Genomic DNA, 21,205 nt, shown 5'->3' with positions numbered 1-21,205 from the left:
GGGTGGCCGTGGGCACACGGGGGGGCGGTGGCACGTTGGCACCGAAGGCTGGGGGGGCACCCTCGCCTCCAGCCCCCCGTTCCCGTGGCACGGCTGTGACCCCTTGTCCCCCCTTCGCGGGCATCGCCCACCCCCAGAGCTCCTTCCTGGGGGCGCAGGGAAACTGAGGCACGGGCCGGGGCAAAGGCGGATCCAGCTTTTCCAGTGCCTGCGTCCAACCCTCCCCTCTCCCAGCAACTCCCTCGGCTCTCTCCTTGTTTTTCTTTCCCCACCCGGTGTTGAGCAAACCCCGAAACGCCCGCTGGCGTCGCGCCGGGGCCTCGCGGCACCCGGGGGAGCGGCCGGGGCCCCCGCACCCGACCGGGCTTGTTCCCGGCGTCCCGCTGCCTGCTCCTGCCTGCGCTGCCTATTCCTGGCTCCCGGCCGCTGTTCCACCCCGGTGCCATCTGCTCCGCCGCGGGCGGCCTTGGCAGCGCCGGCGTGGGCAGCCAGAGGGGGCTCGGCACCCCCAAAAGCCCGCGCTGTGCCCCCCGCAGGAGCTCAGCCCCTCCGGCCATGGAGCTGCTGTCCACCCCCAAAAACATCGAGATCAACAACATCACCTGCGATTCCTTCCGCATCTCCTGGGCTATGGAGAAGGGGGACCTGGAGAGGGTCACCCACTACTTCATCGACCTCAACAAGAAGGAGAACAAGAATTCCAACAAGTTCAAGCACCGGGTGAGCCGGGGGAGGACGCGGGACCCCCTGCCCGGGGAGAGGAGACGGGGTTGGCAGGGAGGAGCCGGCTCTTAGCCCTCTCTAGCGCTGAATTTGGGTCATTCCCGTCACGGGACACGCTGGCGAAGGGGACTGGGACGGGGATCGGGGGGTGACGGACCCCGCTGAGCCCCCGCGGGGGAGCTGAGCTGCTCCTGCTCCCCCTCCCCGTGCTGCGAGTCACTAATTCGGGCCGTTTTTAGCAGCGCCGTTGCCACGGTGATGCTATTTAATGTTTAACATTTTTTTTTTCTCTCCTCCCCAATAATAAGGGGTGGGGGGGGGTGGGGGGTGGGATATTTTTTTTCCCCTCTATCTCCCGACTTCAGCATCCGCCGTTGCCACAGAAACGGCTCTGCACTGCGGAGCTGCTCCGTGGCCTCTTGACACCGCGAGATGCCACCGGCAGCGGGGGGACCCCGAGACCACCCCCGCCTGGGGGACCCTGTGTCCCCATGGCAGCAGGGACATCTTTGGGGACACGAGCGGGGCAGCGCTGCGGGGCCAGAGCGGGGGGGGGCGGCCCGAGACGCGTCCCCACGGTGTTTTGGGGGGGTCTCCGTGGATATTTCGGGGTGTGCGGTAGCCGGCAGCACCCGGGCGTGCGGGAGGATGCTGTCCCGCCTGACCCTCGCCGCTCGGCACAGGATGTCCCCACCAAGCTGGTGGCCAAGGCGGTGCCGCTGCCCATGACGGTGCGGGGCCACTGGTTCCTGAGCCCCCGCACCGAGTACAGCGTGGCCGTGCAGACCGCGGTCAAGCAGAGCGACGGCGAGTACCTGGTGTCCGGCTGGAGCGAGACCGTGGAGTTCTGCACCGGGGGTGAGCGGGGCCGGCAGGGACGGTGGGGGCGTCCCCGGGAGCCCGGAGGGAGGATGGGGGCGATGCCAGGAGCCCGGAGCTGGGGGGAGGACGGGGGCGATGCTGGGAGCCAGGAGGGAGGACGGGATTGATGCTCCTGGAATCGGGAGCTGGGCCGGGGATGGGGACGGTGCCGGGAGCTGGGAGGATGAGGAGGAAGGGGGCAAAGCTCAGCGTTGGGAGCCAGGAGGGAGGACGGGGTTGATGCCTGGAGCTGGGAGATGGAAGGGGGAAGACGGCAATGCCTGGAGCTGAGGAGGAGGATGGAGATGGTGCCTGGAGCTGGGGGCAAGGGGGGAACAGGGGAGATTCCAGGAGCTGGGAGGGAGAACAGGGGAGAACCGAAGAGCTGGGAGGGAAAGGGGGTCACTGCTGGGAGCAGGGAGGGAGAAAAGAGGAGATGCCAGGAGCTGGGAGATAGAAGGGGAAAGAGGACAATGCCTGGAGCTGAGAGGGAAGACGGGGATGATGCCTGGAGCTGGGAGCAGGGAGGGAGAACAGGGGTGACCTCAGTAGCTGAGAGCAAGAGGGGGTCAGAGCTGGGAGCACGGAGGGAGAACAGGGGAGATTCCAGGAACTGGGAGGGAGAACAGGGGTGACCCCAGGAGCTGAGAGCAAGAGGGGGTCAGAGCTGGGAGCACGGAGGGAGAACAGGGGAGATTCCAGGAGCTGGGAGGGAGAACAGGGGTGACCCCAGGAGCTGGGAGCAAGAGGGGGTCAGTGCTGGGAGCCACGGGGGAGGTCGGTCGGGGATGATGTCGGTAGCCACGAGCCGGGAGAGAGGAAGGGGGAAATGCTGGGAGCTGGGAGCCCGGAGGAGGACGGGGGCGATGCCGGGAGCTGGCACAAGCCGGGCCGGTTGGAGCGGCAGCTGATGAGTGGGAGGCAGGAGGTGGGGGAACTGCGGGCAGGGATGGGCTGCTGGAGGGGGATGGAGACGCCCTGATGTCCCCGTGCCTGTCCCCAGACTACGCCAAGGAGCACCTAGCCCAGCTGCAGGAGAAAGCGGAGCTGATCGCCGGCCGCATGCTGCGCTTCTCCGTCTTCTACCGCAACCAGCACAAGGAGTATTTCCAGCACGTCAGGTACCCCCAGCCCCGTTCCCCACGCTCCCCGCTCGCCGAGCGCATTCCCTGACCCTGCCTGTGCCTGTCTGTGTCCCTCCTCCTCCTCCTCGTGGCAGGATGCACTGCGGGAACGTGATGAAGCCGTCGCTGAAGGACAACAGCGGGAGCCACGGCTCGCCCACCAGCGGGATGCTGCACGGCATCTTCTTCAGCTGCAACACCGAGTTCAACACCGGGCAGCCCCCGCAGGACTCGCCCTACGGCCGGTACCGCTTCCAAATCCCGGCCCAGCGCCTCTTCAACCCCAACACCAACCTCTACTTCGCGGACTTCTACTGCATGTACACCGCCTACCACTACGTCGTGCTGGTCCTGGCGCCCAAGGGCTCCTCCGGGGATCTCTTCTGCCGGGAGCGCCTTCCCCAGCTGGACATTTCCTCCAACAAGTTCCTGACGTGCTGCGTGGAGGAGGGCGAGCTGGTGTACCGCCACGCCCAGGACAGCATCCTGGAGGTCATTTACACGGAGCCGGTGGACCTGAGCCTCGGCGTGCTGGGGGAGATCAGCGGCCACCAGCTCATGAGCCTCTCCACCGCCAACGCCAAAAAGGACCCCAGCTGCAAGACGTGCAACATCAGCGTGGGGCGTTAAGGGGCCCAGGCGGGCAGGGCCGGGCAGGGCGACGGGCGCTGCCCGCGGGGGCTTCTCCCACGGACGCCGGTGGGTGGAGGACACGGGTGGGCTCGGGGGAGCCGGGCGGTGCCCCCAGGAAGGAGCCGGCGGGACGCTGGTTCGGCGAGGAGGCAGAGCCCGCGCCGCTGTGCGCCCCGAGGGAGGAAGCCTTCATCTCCTGGACCGGCCGAGCAGCAGCGTCCTCGCTGGCGTGAGCCCCGCGCTCTGCCCTGCTCCGGGACCCCCCTTCCCCTCCGGCGTCCCCCGCGTCCCCCCGCCCCAGGTTCACGCAGCTCCCAGGGAGCCCCGGCCCTGCCAGCCGGGACTGGGGCTCCCCGGCCACTCCAGGGGGTTCAGGGAGATATCGGAAGCACCCCCCGGTTTTGAACTGCTCCCGGGGGACGGGGGGTGCTCAGACACCGCGGTGGCGTGGGGGACCCCGGGCGTGCCCCCCGTGTCCCGTCCCTCTCTGCTCTGCCGTCCTGCACCGCCCGAGTCCCCGGCCCCGCGGCCCCGGAGGCAGCCGGAGGAGCCGGGGAAGGGGAGAACGGATCTGAAGCCCCCTCCCTCCCCGTGCCCCCCAACCCGCCGCCCCCCGCATGAGCCGTCGGCAGCATGGCGCTTGCGTGCGGCCCCCCCGGGGTGCCCGCCCCCCGTCTCTGTGTCCCCCCTGCACGCTCTACAACAACCGGCTCCCCCTCCCCGAGCATCCCTGTGCTGTGCTGGAGGTGTTTCAATAAACTCTGTGCGGTCGCCACCGGCCGTGTCACGCTCCTCTGTCCCCCTCGGGACCCCAAGAAGTGGCTCCGGGGATCTGGGACTGGGAGGGGACAAGGTGGCCCTGGCCAGCTCTGAGAAAAGTCCAGGTTGGAAGGGCCTTCCTGGAGATCACCAGGTCCATCCCACCTGCCCGGGCAGGGCCACCTGGCTCAGGTGACACAGGAGCACGTTTGGAATGCGGCCAGAGAGGGAGACTCCACCCTTCCCTGGGGCTGTCCCAGTGCTCTGCCACCCTCCGTGGAAAGAAGTTCTTCCTCACGTTGAGGTGGAACTCATGTTTTTGTTTATGGCCGTTGCTCCTCATCCTGTCACTGAAAAGTTCCCCGAGCTCCTCACCCCACAGAGACTGAAACCCCCTCAGGATGAACCCCCCGGTGCCCATCCCGGTTCTGCCCACGGAGCATGCCAGGGCTGGCACACAGAGGGAACAGGAGCCTCCCCGTGGCAGCAGCAGCAGCAGCGAGCAGGGGCTGCAGGAGGGGTCGAGGCACGCGGTGGGCGCGGGGGCCGTGGCACAGCCCACCCTCCATCTGCCACCGCCACCGCCAGCATGGGCACGCGCTGGAGCACGCGGTGGGCACAGCACGCGGCACCCACCCACCCACCCACCCACCCCACAGCGGGTGCTGCCTCAGAGACACCTCAAAATAAAGGTGTGGGGGGACAGAACCCACCTGCAGAGTCCTGGGGGGCTCCGAGCCCACCGCCCTCTCCAGGACCCGCTGTCACCAGCAGTAGGTCTGGCTGCTCCTTGGCTGGAATTCCTGGCTCTGCTCCATCAGAACCCCCAAGGATGGGCTCTTCCCTTAGGATTGGGGTCCGTGCAGGGTCCTGGCTGCTTCCCCCCCCCCAGTCCAGCCCCATTTTGGGTGCTGTTCTGCTGGGCTGGAAGCAAAGAGGCCGCGGCTGCCCCCGCTCCAAGTACAAGGGTATTTATTTCATGGGTACAAGAGAGAGACAGCACCTTGTGTGTGTTGGGCTCTTCCCGGTTACTGGTTTGTACATTCAGAGCTTTGGCCGGGGCAGGGGAGGGCAGCGGGTCCTGCTCGGCCCCCCCAGCACCGGGGTGGGCGGCTGCCAGCGGGGACCCCCCCTGTGCCCCCCGTGCCGTGGGCGCCCGAGCCCCGGGGCCCCGTGCGAGCGTGTCTTGAGTGCTGAGGTTGGCTGTGTGCTCCTCCTCCGTGCAGTCTGTGCGGGGCAGCGCTCCCCGCCGTCCTCCCTGCCCTCTTTCTCCTCCTCTTCCTCCTCCTCCTCCTCCTCCTGCTCCTCCCCTGCCCGCGGCGGGGCCGGGACCCCCGGCCCTCATTTCCTCGTGTGCAGCGTGTCCTGGAACTTGGTGCTGGTGTAGCGAAGGTGGAAACCCTTCTTGTTGATGGTGTCGTCCGAGTGGAAGCGGATCATCACCGAGTCTCCGGCCGAGTAAACCTCCTCGGGGGGCTGCGGGGGTGAGGGAGGGGGTGCTCAGATCCACCAGCACCCCAGGGTGAGCACTCGTGGCAGGCGGGAATATTTGCACTGGGGAATGTGGGAATCGTCACACCAGACCAAATTACCATAGGGATTTCTCCACACTGCTGATCCATGAGCACCCCGGGGTGAGCACCCATTGAGGCTGGGAATATTTGCACTGGGGAGGGTGGGAATCATCACACCAGACCAAATTCCTGTGGGGATTTCTCCACACTGCTGATCCACGAGCACCTCTGAGGTGAGCACCCATGGCAGGTGGGAATATTTGCACTGTGGATGGTGGGATTCACCACAGCACACCAAATTCCTGTGGGGATTTGCACTGTGCAGAGTGGGAATTTGCACTGGGGAATGTGGGAATCATCACACCAGCCCAAATTCCCATGGAGATTTCTCCACGCTGCTGATCCATGAGCACCCCCGGGGTTGAGCATCTCTTGTGGCTGGGAATATTTGCACTGGGGAGGGTGGGAATCATCACACCAGACCAAATTCCTGTGGGGATTTCTCCACACTGCTGATCCATGAACACCTCTGAGGTGAGCACCCATGGCAGGTGGGAATATTTGCGCTGTGGATGGTGGGATTCACCACAACACACCAAATTCCTGTGGGGATTTGCACTGTGCAGAGTGGGAATTTGCACTGTGGAGAGTGGGAATCATCACACAAATTCCCATGGAGATTTCTCCACACTGCTGGTCCACAAGCACCCCTGAGGTGAGCATCCATTGTGGTTGGGAATATTTGCACTGGGGAGGGTGGGAATCCTCACACCAGACCAAATTCCCATAGGGATTTCTCCACACTGCTGATCCATGAGCAGCCCCAGGTTGAGCATCTCTTGTGGCTGGGAATATCTGCACTGGGGAGGGTGGGAATCATCACACCAGACCAAATTCCCGTGGGGATTTGCACTGTGCAGAGTAGGAATTTGCACTGTGGAGGGTGGGAATCATCACACCAGACCAACTGCTGGTGTGATGATCCACACCGCTGATCCACTAGCACCCATTGAGGCTGGGAATATTTGCACTGTGGAGGGTGGGAATCATCACACCAGACCAAATTCCCATGGGGATTTCTCCACACTGCTGATCCACGGGTGGGAATATTTGCACTGTGGAGGGTGGGAATCATCAAACCAGACAAAATTCCCATGGGGATTTCTCCACACTGCTCTGGCTCTGCCTCATCCCTCACCTTGAACCCTCACTCCTTGCCCCCCACACCACCCCAGGCCACATCCCAGGCTCACCCCGGAGCCGCAGAAGCGGCCGAGGCGTGGGGCTGTCCCGTCGTAGCCATCGAAGAGCTCCATGTAGTCGTATCCACAGTCAGCCTCCTCCTCGATCTCAAAGGTCTGGAAGATGAGCTCCACGCCGAAGCCCTCCTCAGCCATGATCACCCACTCGCAGTCCGAGCCCCCCGGGTAGTTGTTGTCCCCGAATTGTGCGTGGGAATACAAATCCTTGGTCTTCACCTCGGCGCGCACCTGGCCCCCGCACACTGCGGGAGGAGCCGGGGTTTAGGGGCGCCCAGGCTGTGCCCCCACCCCATAACCCCATGTCCCAGCCCCAGCCAGGTACCTGTGCTGTGGGTGGCCTCGAATCCCTTCTTCTGGATGGAGTTATCAGACACAAACTTGAGGAACATCTTGTTGCCCGAGGAGACGATGGGCTCGGGCTCCTTGGCCCCGCAGAAGCGGCCGAGTGCCGGGGCCTTGGCGTCCTTCCCATCAAAGATCTCCAGGTGGTCGTAGGTACATTCCTGCTGTGCCTCCACATCCAGCTCTGAGAAGCTCTGTGGAGGCTCTGGGTGAGGTCAAGGCTCGGCAGAGGGGACCCCAGTGCCCCCCACCCCCCAACCCCTACCAGCTTGATGCGGTGCCCCGGCGTGGTGCTGATGGCCCAGGTGCACTCCTTCTTACTGGGGTATTTATCGGGCCAGTTGGGGCTGGTGATGGTCCCCGAGACAGATGTCACCTTGTGGTCACAGCCAGCTGTGGGGACAGCCAGGAGGGTCACAGAGGCATGGATGGGGGGTTCCCAAGGGATTGGGGGGCGGGCTGGACCCACCTTCCTTGCAGTCGTGTTTGTTGTCGTGCAGCACGAAGCCGCTGCGGCACTGGCACTCGTAGCTGCCAAAGGAGTTGAGGCACTCGTGCTGGCAGCCCCCGTTGTTCTTGGAGCACTCATCTTTGTCTGGGAGAGAGCAGAGGGATCCCTGAGCGGGCTGGGAAAGGCTGGAATGGTGCAATTCCATCCCCCCAGGCCCCCCAGCCCCGCTGCCCTCCAGCCAAGCAAGCGCCCCCGGGCAGCAGCAAAGCAGCTCCAGCATCCCAGCCCCTGCAGGCACGGATGGCTTCTCCTCTCCCGTGGGCTCACCCATGGGTGCCACCATTACCTGCTGCCAGGACGGACGGGGGAGAGGCAGAAAAACACACAGTGACAACCAAAGATGCACAAGAAAGACCAGGACGCTGGAGTCCCTCTTTACTCATCGATAGGAAATGTCACAGACACGGTAAAAATTGGGGGAGGGTGGGGGGGGGAAAAAAAAATAAAACGAACAAGGTCAGCTGGTCAATGACAAAACCAAGGAGGTGGGGTGCTTAGAACCAAAAAAAAAAAAAAAAAAAAAAAAAAAAAAAAAAAAAAAAAAAAAAGTTTAAAAAAAGTTAAAAAAAAAAAATAAGGTCAACAACCAGTTCTGTCAAGCAAAAGGCTGCCGGGGCCGGCAGCACGGCTCGGCTCGGCTCGGTCCCACCGTGCTCCCGCACGGCTCCGGGGCCGCGGCGTTCCTGAGAAAGACGGAGAGGACGGAGCGGCTCAGGAGGGGCCCCGCGGCCGCTTCTGCATGCGGAACTTCAGGCCGGGCGGGCGAGATTTCGGGGGCTGCAGCTGCTGCTTCTTCTCTGCAAAGAGAGAGGGAGAGAAGGGGGGGAGCGATGGGGGGGCGGGGGGCGGCGGGGCGGGTCCGGGGGGGCCATGCGGAGCGGCAGCCGGGGGGAAGCAGCAGCGAGGGGACCCCCGGGAGCCCCTGTGCGGCCGGGGCGAGCGGCTCTGCGGGGAGGAAGAGGAGGAGGAGGAGGAGGTTGGGCTTTGGGTGGGTTCCTGGGGCTGTTCGGGCTGGGAACGGCACTGGAGGGGTTTGGGATCACCCCGAGCTGGCCGGATTTACCTCCCACCCCCGCCCGTAGGGAGCCCCTTCCCGACCCCCCCAAAGACCCCTCCAGGCGCCATCGCTCCCCTTCCAGCTCCCCCTGGCCTCCGGGCGGTGTTTTGGGGAGGGAAGGCAGCAGCAAGCGGGCACCAGAGCCCCCGCGCCCCGCTCCGAGCTCACAGCGGGGCCGGAGAGGAGCCGGGGTCCCTCCTGGAGCCAGCGGCGAGGGGGGTCCTGCCCCGGCCCCCGGCCCCGCGGCCGCCTCTCAAGCGGAGGCTGTAACCTGGCGTCTCCTCGGTCTGAGGGAGGAGGAAGCGAGGCAGAAAGGCCCCTTTGGGGTTGGGAAGGGGCTCCTGGGCTCAGAGCAGCTCCAGCACCGCTGGAGGGGGAGCTGGCGGGACGGAGGGAGCCTGAGCGGGCGAGACAAGAGCAGGAGAGAGTTGGCAGCGGCAAGAAGCCCAGCGGCTCGGTGTCTTTAGCCATCCTTTATTCCAACCAGCTTGCTCGCCGCCACCCGGCATCGCTCACCGTTCTCCCCCGCGGGCATCCGACGGCTCCGGGCTGCTGAGCGCCCCGCAGCCCCCGGCAGCGCCTCTCCCCCCGCTGCGGACCCCCCAGCGCCGCCGGGGCTCGGCCGAGGGCCGGGGGGACGTACCTGGATGCCGACACCGTGGCGGATTCCCGGGAGGAACGCGCATCCTTACGCGCGGCCGCGAGGAGGAGGAGGAGGAGGAGAAGGAGGAAGAGGAGGAGGAGGAGGAAGGGGTCACGTCTTCAGCGGGGAAAAACGGGCGGCCGGACGGCCAGGCTGCCCGCGGCACCGAGGGACGGGGCTCGTCCGGAGCACGGGGACCCTCCGCGGCCAAAAAGGGGCCGCACGGGAGAGGTTTTGCCCAGGGAGCAACCCCGGAGGGACCAGAGGAGGGACCTCGCTGTGGCCGAGTCCTCCAGGGTGGTCCTGCTGCCGGGAAAGCCCGAGACCTGAGCGGGGGAAGGTGGAGGAGAGGGTTTGGTGCTCTATCGTCACCGCACGAGGGAGGAAAGAGGGGAAAAGGGGACGGCGAAGGAGCCCCAAGTGCTCCAGGGGGAGACTCACCCGGCTGCCCCGTGGTCCCGCTCGGCTTCCCCGAGGAATCCCCGAGGAATCGCTTTGTGGAGGGTGCCGGCTCCCGACGGCTGGGCCCCCTGGGCCGCCCTACTCGCCTTGGTTTTCATTGAACACACAAAGCAAAGACACGCCATGCCCGGCCCGCGGGGCTCTGCCGCTCCGGGAAACCCCCGGCGGCTCCGGGGACGCCGCTCCCGCAGCCGGGAGGCAGCGCTGCCCCCCAAAAACGGCCGGCGGGAGGCTCGCGGGTCTCTCACAGCTGGGACGGTGCCCAGGGCACCGTGCCACACCCGGGGGACCGGCTGGGGCACGAGGGTCCCGTGGCACGGTCCAGCCCCGGCTGCGTCCAGCGTTTGGTGTCGCCATCCCTGCCCACAAAACCCGTCCGAAGGTGACACCGCCTCCTGGAGGGGTGGCCCGGGAGAGGAGAGCAGACAGGGAGAGGCAGGTGGTGGTGTTTGGGAGGAGCCATCGCTCCGGGGATCTCGGATGCTGAGGCCGGGATGCGGAGCGCCCTGCCCGGGGAGCGGAGGGAGCCGGGGCCGTGCAGCAGAGCGGGGAGCAGCAGCAGCGGCAGCAGCAGCAGAGCGGGGTGTCACCGTCCCCCCACCCTGGGAATGCCACCCGAGGGGTGCAGCACCCGGGGCCCAGCACATCCCTGTCCCCAGCATCCCCTTGCTGTTTGGGGAGCCCCTGAGAGCACCCCCAGCTCTGGAGTAGGAGCCAATTGTCCCCAAAAAGAGGAGAAAACCTCCCAAAATGTGCTGCCAGCCAGGCTGCCCATGGCTGGAGGGTTTTGGGGCTGCACCCCCAATTCTGAAGTAGGAGCCAATTGTCCCCCAAAAGAGGAGCAAATTGTCCCCAAAAAGAGGAGCCAATTATCCCCCAAAAGAGGAGAAAACCCCCCAGATGTGCTGCCAGCAAGGCTGCCCATGGTTGGAGGGTGAGACCGGGGGCTGTGCCCCCAGTTCTGAAATAGGAGCCAATTATCCCCCAAAAGATGAAAAAACCCCAAAATGTGCTGCCAGCCAGGCTGCCCATGGCTGGAGGGTTTTGAGACCAGGGGCTGCACCCCCAGCTCTGAAATATGAGCCAATTATGCCCCAAAAGAGGAGAAAACCCCCCAAAATGTGCTGCCAGCCAGGCTGCCCATGGCTGGAGGGTTTTGGGGCTGCACCCCCGGCGTGGGCAAGGGAAGCGTTAGCGGCGGTTTGGGGGGGCCTGGCTGGGTGAGGGAGGGCAGGGGGTGCCTGTGCTGGGGCCAGGCAGCTCTACCTGAGAAGAAATGGGCTTTGAAGCCCTTTTTGGAGACGGTGTTGTCGGACTTGAACTCGATCCTCATGTTGTTGTACTGGGAGGTGATGACCTCGGGCTTCTCGGCCCCGCAGAACTTCCCGTGCAGCTTGGAGTCAGCTGTGAGCCCGCTGCGCACCTCCACAAAGTCATATTTACACACCTGGGGGGGGACACGGGGCTGGGGACATGGTGGTGCCACTCTAGGGGCCACCAGCAGCCCCTGAGAGCACCGCCAGCTCTAAAGAAGGAGCCAATTGTCCCTTAAAAGGGGAAAAAAGCTCCCAGAATGTGCAGCCAGCCAGGCTGCCTGTGGCTGGAGGGTTTTGGGGCTGCACCCCCAGTTCTGAAGTAGGAGCCAATTGTCCCCCAAAAGAGGAGCCAATTGTCCCCAAAAAGAGGAGAAAAGCTCCCAGAATGTGCTGCCAGCAAGGCTGCCCGTGGCTGGAGGGTTTTGGGACTGGGAGCTGCACCCCAGTTCTGAATTAGGAGCAAATTGTCCCCAATAAGAGAGAAAATCTCCCAAAATCTGCTGCCAGCCAGGCTGCCCGTGGCTGGAGAGTTTCGGTGCTGCACCCCCAGTTCTGAAATAGGAGCCAATTGTCCCCCAAAAGAGGAGCCAATTGTCCCCAAAAAGAGAAAAAAACCTCCCATAATATGCTGCCAGCAAGGCTGCCCGTGGCTGGAGGGTTTTGGGACTGGGGGCTCTGAGGTAGGAGCCAATTGTCCCTTAAAAGAGGAAAAAAGCTCCCAAAATGTGCTGTCAGCAAGGCTGCCTGTGGCTGAAGGGTTTTGGTGCTGCACCCCCAGTTCTGAAGTAGGAGCCAGTTGTCCCCAAAAAGAGGAGAAACTCTCCCAAAATGTGCTGCCAGCAAGGCTGCCCGTGGCTGCAGGGTTTTGGCACCAGGGGCTGCACCCCCAACTCTGAAATAGGAGCAGTTGTTCCCCAAAAGAGGAGAAAACCCCCCAGAATGTGCTGCCAGCAAGGCTGCCCATGGCTGCAGGGTTTTGGTGCTGCACCCCCAGTTCTGAAGTAGGAGCCAATTGTCCCCCAAAAGAGGAGCCAATTGTCCCCCAAAAGAGGAGCCAGTTGTCCCCAAAAAGAGGAGAAAACCTCCCAAAATATGCTGCCAGCCAGGCTGCCCGTGGCTGGAGGGTTTTGGTGCTGCACCCCCAGTTCTGAATTAGGAGCAAATTGTTCCCAATAAGAGAGAAAATCTCCCAAAATATGCAGCCAGCAAGGCTGCCTGTGGCTGCAGGGTTTTGGGGCTGCACCCCGAATTCTGAAGTAAGAGCCAATTGTCCCCCAAAAGAGGAGCCAATTGTCCCCAAACAGAGGAGAAAAGTTCCCAGAATGTGCTGCCATCAATGTTACCTGTGGCTGGAGGGTTTTGGGGCTGCACCCCATTCTGAATTAGGAGCAAATTGTCCCCAAAAGAGGAGAAAATCTCCCAAAATGTGCTGCCAGCAAGGCTGCCTGTGGCTGCAGGGTTTTGGCACCAGGGGCTGCACCCCCAACTCTAAAATAGGAGCCAGTTGTTCCCCAAAAGAGGAGAAAACCCCCCAGAATGTGCTGCCAGCAAGGCTGCCCGTGGCTGCAGGGTTTTGGTGCTGCACCCCCAGTTCTGAAATAGGAGCCAATTGTCCCCAAAAGAGGAGAAAACCCCCCAGAATGTGCTGCCAGCCAGGCTGCCCGTGGCTGGAGGGTTTTGGGGCTGCACCCCTGGCATGGGTAAGGGGTGGCACGGGGCAGGCAGGGGCTGCTCCCCCCCACTCACATCGTTGCCCTCGGTCTCGAAGAAGTCGAACTGGAGGGAGATGCGGTACTGGGTGGGCGCCACCAGCTGCCAGATGCAGTTTTTGTTGGGGGGATACTCCTTGGGCCAGCCCGGGCTGGTGATGGAGCCGTTGAGCTTGGTCAGGAAACCTCCGCAGGCGGCTGCAGGGCGGCACCACCCAGCGCCCGTCACCTCCACGGGGCTGGGGGCGCGCCGAGGGGCACAGGGGGGTTTGGGGGGGTCTCAGGGGGACGCTCACCCTCGCAGCGGCGTTTGTCAGACGCCAGCTCATAGCCAGGGTCGCAGGCGCACTTGTAGCTGCCCAGGGTGTTGACGCAGCGCTGCTCGCAGCCGCCGTTGTTGGGCCGGGAGCACTCGTCCATCTCTGGGCAGGGCACGGGTGGGGGGTGAGCGGCCGGGGGGGCTGCAGCACCCCCAGCACCCCCAGAGCTCCCCCCAAACCTTTGAAGAAGTTGACAGCAAAGCCGGCCTTGTTGATGGAGCCGTCGGACACGAATTTCATCCAGAGCTTGTTGGAGGTGCTCTTGATGTCGTCGGGTTTGTCGTAGCCGCAGTAACGGCCGATGAGGCTGCTGGAGTCGCTGCTCCCGTCGCGGATCTCCAGGTAATCGTAGGCACAGCTGTCGTGGCGCTCGATCTGCGGGGGGACAGTGCCACAGTCAGAGGGCACAGGAAGTGTCACAGGAAGGTGTCACAGTGAGAAATGTGTCACAGTGAGAAATGTGTCACAGTAAGGTGGCACAGTAAGAAAGATGGCACAGGAAGGTGTCACAGTAAGATGCCATAGTAAAAAAGATATCACAGTAAGATAATCAGATGGCCAGTATGATGTCACAGTAAGACATCACAGTAAGACAGAGGGCACAGTAAGATGTCACAGTAAGGTGTCACAGTAAGGTGTCACAGTAAGATGGCCAGTAAAATGTCACAGTATGATGTCACAGTAAGATGTCACAGTAAGGTGGCCAGTAAGATGGCCAATAAGGTGTCACAGTAAGATAGATGCCACAGTAATCTGTCACAGTAAGATGTTACAGTAAGGTGTCACAGTAAGATGTCACAGTAAGGTGTCACAGTAAGACAGATGTCACAGGAAGTTGTCACAGTAAGATGCCATAGTAAAAAAGATATCACAGTAAGATGGCCAGTAAGATGGCACAGTGAGACATCACAGTAAGAAAGATGTCACAGTAACATGTCACAGTAAGACAACACAGTAAGACAGATATCACAGTAAGGTGTCACAGTAAGACAGATGTCACAGTAAGAAGTCACAGTAAGAAGTCACAGTAAGACAGATGTCACAGTAAGACAGATGTCACAGTAAGAGATGTCACAGTAAGGTGTCACAGTAAGAGATGTCACAGTAAGGTGTCACAGTAAGACAGATGTCACAGTAAGATGTCACAGTAAGAAGTCACAGTAAGGTGTCACAGTAAGACAGATGTCACAGTATGATGTCACAGTAAGGTGTCACAGTAAGAGATGTCACAGTAAGAAGTCACAGTATGATGTCACAGTAAGGTGTCACAGTAAGACAGATGTCACAGTAAGACAGATGTCACAGTAAGAGATGTCACAGTAAGAGATGTCACAGTAAGACAGCCCCTGGCAGGGTAATAATTGATACAGACTCCATGCATTCACAGAGGGCTGATCAATCATCTTTATTAAGAAACCCACTGTTCTTTTCTATCTTAGCTCGCTACAGGTTGACCTGATTGGTTCTTTAATTAAAACACCATCACCATTGATTAATGAAGAAACCCCCTTTGGTCAACAAATGTCCACAGCACATTCCACATGCTCACAATGGCAGGTGCAGCAAGTTAAGATCAGAATTGTTCCTCATTCTTTTCTCTGCTCCCCTAAGAGCCTTTTCCCAGAATAATGCCTGGGAAAGTTGTGTTTCTGTGGTCAGAGCTGCTGCCACTGAACAGGGCTGGTTTTGTCCCAGCACCCCCAAACCCTTCCCACCCCTGTCCTGAGGGGAAACTGAGGCACGGAGGTGTTGCTGATGGACCCAGCAGCCCTAAGCCCATGCTGAGGGAGCACGGGGATGAGGAGATGACCCCTCCCCAGCCTCGGGGATAGAGGAATGTGCTCCCTGTTGATGGAGTGACCCAACTATCCTTTGTCTCCTCTAAAAGGAAAAGGGCCCAGAAGTTCCTCTCCTCAATTAGCAAACAAAGACACCTCACAGGACCTGGGGGACTTCACCTCAAACTTAAGGATAGCCAATTGCACAGGAGCCAAAATTCCCACCTGAGCAATTCAGTAGAAAAAGAAGAAAACAAAGAAACGAATTGCTTTTGTGAGGTATTTTACCAGGAGCAATAACCTCTTGCACCTGGCTCAGTTTTTCTCTGTAAAGAGTTTTGTTATTTTGCTTTTTATTAAAACTTCTTTATTTCCAACACTACCACAGAAGCCATCCTGCTGATTTTATGCCTTCTGAGGCAGCTGAGCTATCCTGGGTGTGGAATAGATCTCCAAGAGCTTATGAGGCCTGGAGAGGAGACCCATTGTCCTAGGTTGACTAGATGATGCTTTTATCCCCCATTGTCTGTTCTGTTTATGCTGAATAATGAGTTTTGCACCTTTAAGCCTTGTTGCAGAGAGTGAAGGGGGGAGAGAAGAAGCTCAGTTTATTTTCAGACACTGCACTCACTCCTCCACATTCCTGCTCCTGGACTGTGCTGTCTGTGGAAGGACAGACAGCAGGACAGAGCTCTCCTTTGCTTTTAGTTAGTTTGAGCTTGCTGAGGTACAGAAGGTCCCTGGACTGTGGGTTTTTTCCTTTTTTCCCTTTTCTTTGGAGCTCTTTAAACCTGCTCTGGACTGAACACCCAGGCCTGGCCTGTGACATTTCCAGCACTGGAGGGACTGATCAGAGCCTGAGTGAGCTGAGCTGCAACCCGGGAGGGACTTTCTCAGTTTGTCACCTCTTTTGGAGCAGCAAGGGGTTTTATTGGTTAATATTGTTTAGGTTTTATTGTTCAATATTGTTTAGGTTTTATTGTTCAATAATCAGTTTTTTTCCCACTTTTTTCCAAGGAGATATTTTCTCCTGGATCAGTTGCAGGGAGGGACCGATTGAATCTGCTTTCCTAGAGGAGCCCCTTTGGGGGCTCTCTCCAAAATTTGCCTTGACCCAGGACACCCAAATTTCAAGGAGGGAGAAAGAGCAGAGCACCAGAAGCTTGCACCTGTGGGACTGATAAGAGCCTGAGTGAGCTGAACTCCAGCCCACAGAGGGACTTTCTCAGTTTGTCATCTCTTTTGGAGCAGCAAGGGGTTGTATTGATTCATATTGTTTAGGTTTTATTGTTTAATAAACAGGTTTTTTACACTTTTTTCCAAGGAGTTATTTTGTCCCATACTTGGCTGGGGAAAACCAGTCCAGGAGAAAATACCTCCTTGGACAAAAGCAAATTCATTTGAATCTGCTTTCCTAGAAGAGCCCCTTTGGGGGCTCTCTCCAAAATTTGCCCTGAACCAGGACACCCAAATTTCAGGGGGGGAAAGAGCAGAGCACCAGCAGCTTGCACCTGTGTCCACTGTTCCAGCACTGGAGGGACTGATCAGAGCCTGAGTGAGCTGAGCTGCAACCCAGGAGGGACTTTCTCAGTCTGTCATATCTTTTGGAGCAGCAAGGGGTTTTATTGGTTAATATTGTTTAGGTTTTATTGTTTAATAAACAGGTTTTTTACACTTTTTTCCAAGGAGATATTTTCTGCCATACTGGCTGGGGAGAACCGGTCCAGGAGAAAATACCTCCTTGGACAAAAGCAAATTCATTTGAATCTGCTTTCCTAGAAGAGCCCCTTTGGGGGCTCTCTCCAAAATTTGCCCTGACCCAGGACACCCCTGTTTCACGGGGGGACGCTGACCCACCTCGAAGGACTGGAAGGTCAATCCCACGTGGTAGCCCTCGGACACGGTGATTTTCCAGACGCACACCTTGCTGGGCCGGTAGTCATCGGGGTAGTTGGGGGACTGGATGTGGCCGTTGTCCTTCTTGACGTCCCCCCCGCAGATGGCTGGAAGGGAGGAGCAGCAGCCTGAGCCCCCCCGGGCCCCGTGCCGCCCCCTGGGCCCCGCTGCTCCCCCCTACCTTCGTAGACGGCGAAGAAACCTTTGCCCACCCAGTTGCTGCTGCTGCGGAACTCCACCCAGAGGCGGCTGTCGGTGGAGATGATGGGCTCGGGCAGCTTGTTCCCGCAGAACCTGCCTGGGGAGGAAGGCGTGCTGGGCTGCCGTGCTGGAGCCCTCCTCTTCCTCACTGCCACCTGCTCTTCCTCACTGCCATCTCCTCTTCCTCACTGCCATCTCCTCTTCCTCACCACCTCCTGCTCTTCCTCACTGTCATCTCCTCTTCCTCCTCATCACCTCCCCTTCCTCACCGCCACCTCCTCTTCCTCACCACCTCCTGCTCTTCCTCACTGCCTCCTGCTCTTCCTCCTCACCACCTCCCCTTCCTCACTGCCATCTCCTCTTCCTCACCTCCACCTGCTCTTCCTCACTGCCTCCTGCTCTTCCTCCTCACCACCTCCCCTTCCTCACTGCCATCTCCTCTTCCTCACCGCCACCTCCTCTTCCTCACTGCCACCTGCTCTTCCTCACTGCCTCCTGCTCTTCCTCCTCACCACCTCCTCTTCTTCACTGCCATCTCCTCTTCCTCACCGCCTCCTGCTCTTCCTCACTGCCATCTCCTCTTCCTCACCGCCACCTCCTCTTCCTCAGTGCCACCTCCTCTTCCTCACCACCACCTGCTCTTCCTCACTGCCACCTGCTCTTCCTCCTCACCACCTGCTCTTCCTCCTCACTGCTACCTCCTCTTCCTCCTCACCGCCATCTCTCTGTCCTCAGCGCCACCTCCTCTTCCTCACTACCACCTCCTCTTCCTTGTCCTCTCCTCTTTCTCATCATCACCTCTTCCTTTCTGCAACCTTGTCTGACTCACCATGACTTCCTCTTTCTCCTCATGACCTCCTCTTCCTCACCACCACCTCTTCTTCCTCACTGCTACCACCTCTTCTTCCTCACTGCTACCACCTCTTCCTCACTACCACCTCTTCTTCCTTGCCCTCTCCTTCTCTTTCTCATCATCACCTCTTCTTCCTCGCTGCCACCTTGTCCACCTCACCATGACTTCCTCTTCCTCATGACCTTCACTTCATCACCGCCACCTCCTCTTCTTCCTCACCACCTCCTCTTCCTCACCTCCACCTCCTCCTGGTCCCCCCACTGCCCCTTTCCAGCCCAAAGCCAAAGGCTGCTTCTCCCTTCACTCCTCCCCAGTCCCCTCCAGCTTTTCTGGCTGTTTCACTTCAGCTGCTGATTCCAGGGGATTTGGGAATCCTGGGATTGGGGGAACATCCAGTTCATGGGGTGGGGCTGGGATCCTGGAATCTCCCTGGGGAGCATCCCAAGGATGGGACTGGGATCCTGGAATCTCCCTGGGGGGCATCCCAAGGATGGGACAAGGACAGTGGCATCTCTTGGGAACATCACAGGGATGGGACCAGGACGCTGGAATCTCCCTAAGGAACATCAAAGGGATGGGACAGGGAGAGTGGAATCTCCCTGGGGAACATCACAGGGACGGGACCAGGACCCTGGAATCTCACTAGAACCTCCCTGGGGAACACCCAGCTCTTTGGGGTGGAACTGGGACCTTGGAATCTCTTGGGGAACATCACAGGGATGGGACTGGCACGCTTGAATCTCCCTGGGGAACATCCCAAGGATGGAATGATGACACAGGCATCTCTTGGGAGCATCCCAGGGATGGGACCAGGGTGCTGGAGTCTCCCTGGGCAACATCACAGGCACTGGAATCTCCATGGGGAACATCCCAGGGATGGGACCGGAATGCTGGAATCCCCTGGGGGACATCACTGGGGAACATCCAGGATGCTGGAATCCCCCTGGGGAACATCCAGCTCTTTGGGGTGGGACTGGGGCACCGGCATTTCTTGGGGAACACCACAGGGATGGGACCAGGACCCTGGAATCTCCCTGGGGAACATCACATGGATGGGATTGGGATCCTGGGATCTCCCCGGGGAACATCACAGGACTGGAATCTCCCTGGGGAACATCCCAGGGATGGCACCAGGATGCTGGAATCCCCCTGGAATCTCCCTGGGGAACATCCCAGGGATGGCACCAGGATGCTGGAATCCCCCTGGAATCTCCCTGGGGAACACCCAGCTCCTCGGGGTGGGATGGGACACGGCCGCTCCCAGGGGAGACGCGCCAGCCAGCTGGATCACCCAGACTGCTCTCACTGGCGCGGGCTAAACCGGGAGCCCCGCTCCCCTCAGGAACCCCTCTGGGGGGTAATTCCCCCCTCCCCAGGAGTCTGGAATAGCAGGCAGGCAGGGACAGGGGGAGGGAATCCCCTGGCCCCCTGCCGGCCCCGGGTGGCGCCGGTGGGCAGGAGGGGCGGGCGGGAGGCCCCGGGTTGTTACCTCGCAGCGTGGCCTTTCTCCAGAACCCGTCTCTCACCTCCACGTAGTCGTACCAGCACAGCCGGCTTCGGTACAGGTCCAGGGTGGTGAAATTCAGGATGATCTAAGGGTGGGAAGGAGCAGGAGGAGCCTGGGGTGAGCTCCCCCCACAACCCATCTGCCGGGAGCCAGGGGAACCTGGTGGAACCCAGACCCCTCAAGGGGATGTTGGGGCTCGGGACACCCCAAAACAGGGCTGGGAGGAGGGAGAGGAGGCTGGGAGAGGGCGGGAGCCGTGACCCCAACAGTCAGTACCTTCTCTCCAGGGGTCACCGAGATCCTCCAGACGCAGTGCATGTGGGCAGAGTATCCATTGGGGAATTCCGGGGAGGAGAAGTTGCCCTGGCTGTCCTGGAGTGTCTCCCCACAGGCTGCAGAGGGAGAAAAGCGGGGTTCAGACCCCTCAGAAAAGCGGGGTTCAGACCCCTCAGAAAGGCAGGGTTCAGACCCCTCAGAAAGGCAGGGTTCAGACCCTCAGAAAAGCGGGGCTCAGACCCCTCAGAAAAGCGGGGCTCAGACCCCTCAGAAAAGCGGGGTTCAGACCCCTCAGAAAGGCGGGGTTCAGACCCCTCAGAAAGGCGGGGTTCAGACCCCTCAGAAAAGCGGGGCTCAGACCCCTCAGAAAGGCGGGGTTCAGACCCCCACTATTCACCGTCCCCTCATCCCTTAATAACCCCAACACAGCCCCTTTATCAAGCCCCACCACCACAACCAACCCCATCCCAAGGCCATAACCAACAAGGCCCCAACTACCCCGAGCCTCTGGATAAGGATCCGCTGCCAATGACGCTGAACAAACAAACACAACCAGCATCCCCCCTAAATGAACCATAACAAGCACCAAAGAGACAAAAGAGACCCCAAACTTACTCATCAACCGCACCCTGCAACCACTGCTACAACCAGCCCCTGCACCCCGTAGTAAGGGGAGGGGTTAAATGCATCCCCCAGCACCAGGGAGGGCATCACTGCTGTGGTAGATGGTAGAGGCAATTCATGCTATTAATGTATAAAATATTGTAAAATCCAAGCTATGTCTTGGATATTGTAAAAATATTGTCAAATCCAAGCTAAGCCGGGGGCAGAGTCTTATGTTAAGATAATATCGAGTCTGTTAATAAGAATGGAACCTTCCTGGGCCATGATCACTGACTTCCCTGGAATGTCCAGGCCACTCCAGAGTGATCTGCACCTCGAAGATTGCATCTACTACATTGATTACCGGTGCCTCCCTGTTACATGAATGCCGACTTCTCCGGAGTGCTCTGACAACATCCAGACACCTGGACTGGACTTTTGTCTAACCCTGCCCATGCATGGCCCCGGTTCTGCATGTGAAGGGACACAAAGGAGCATTCGGTCATCCCTGCCTCAGGCAGAATGAACTGTTCAAGAGCTCGCAGCAGCCGGGGTGAGCAGGGGAGACTCTGACAGCCGCAGGTCAGATCTGTGCTCACCCAGCGCCCAACCCGGGCTCGACGCTGCCCTTGGCTGTGGTGGTTTTTTTTTTTCCCCATCGAAATTCTGTTTCGCTGACAATTTAATAAATTATTGCTACATTTTCTTATAAATTTGGCTCTCGATTTGATCATTTACAGCACTGCCTTCACCCCCTCACCCCAGCGCCCTTTTCCCACCCAAACTCCCAGCCCTGAGGACCCAAATAAACCGCATCACCGCCATCCCCATCCCTCCCTGGAGCGGCTCCCGGCT

The 21,205-nt window shown here is 60.0% G+C and overlaps 2 protein-coding genes across 7 annotated transcripts in view; one reads left to right on the top strand and one right to left on the bottom strand.

Moving 5' to 3' along the window:
• Positions 1–555: 555 nt before the first annotated feature.
• Positions 556–3,482, top strand: PHYHIP (phytanoyl-CoA 2-hydroxylase interacting protein). The gene is made up of 4 exons (XM_071454657.1): positions 556–720; positions 1,407–1,581; positions 2,588–2,705; positions 2,804–3,482. Exons 1-4 carry the CDS (start codon positions 556–558, stop codon positions 3,336–3,338), a joined length of 993 nt encoding a protein of 330 aa, XP_071310758.1. The 3' UTR covers positions 3,339–3,482.
• Positions 3,483–5,055: 1,573 nt separating this feature from the next.
• The window catches only part of BMP1 (bone morphogenetic protein 1), a 31,176-nt gene continuing 15,026 nt past the window's right edge, over positions 5,056–21,205 (bottom strand). Inside the window, exons 8-20 of one of the 6 annotated variants that reach the window (XM_071454803.1) lie at positions 19,748–19,863; positions 19,454–19,556; positions 17,092–17,208; positions 16,872–17,017; positions 13,416–13,611; positions 13,213–13,338; positions 12,954–13,114; positions 11,158–11,338; positions 7,688–7,813; positions 7,484–7,611; positions 7,199–7,412; positions 6,868–7,118; positions 5,056–5,576 (exon numbers count right to left, since the gene is read on the bottom strand). In XM_071454803.1, the coding sequence (XP_071310904.1) occupies positions 5,442–5,576; positions 6,868–7,118; positions 7,199–7,412; positions 7,484–7,611; positions 7,688–7,813; positions 11,158–11,338; positions 12,954–13,114; positions 13,213–13,338; positions 13,416–13,611; positions 16,872–17,017; positions 17,092–17,208; positions 19,454–19,556; positions 19,748–19,863 (2,000 nt within the window). In that variant the 3' untranslated portion in view covers positions 5,056–5,441. Of the gene's footprint in view, positions 5,577–6,867; positions 7,119–7,198; positions 7,413–7,483; positions 7,612–7,687; positions 7,814–7,937; positions 8,527–11,157; positions 11,339–12,953; positions 13,115–13,212; positions 13,339–13,415; positions 13,612–16,871; positions 17,018–17,091; positions 17,209–19,453; positions 19,557–19,747; positions 19,864–21,205 lie in introns of those variants that run through there. The other 5 variants (XM_071454804.1, XR_011683820.1, XM_071454806.1 and 2 more) reach the window with 5 other exon arrangements.

The sequence above is a fragment of the Agelaius tricolor genome, unplaced genomic scaffold (assembly GCF_023055355.1).
Source record: "Agelaius tricolor isolate 1412-34295 unplaced genomic scaffold, bAgeTri1.0.p SCAF_41, whole genome shotgun sequence".
NCBI lineage: Eukaryota > Metazoa > Chordata > Aves > Passeriformes > Icteridae > Agelaius > Agelaius tricolor.
The sequence above is the reverse complement of the archived record's forward strand: the minus strand, read 5'-3'. Positions and strand labels throughout refer to the sequence as shown.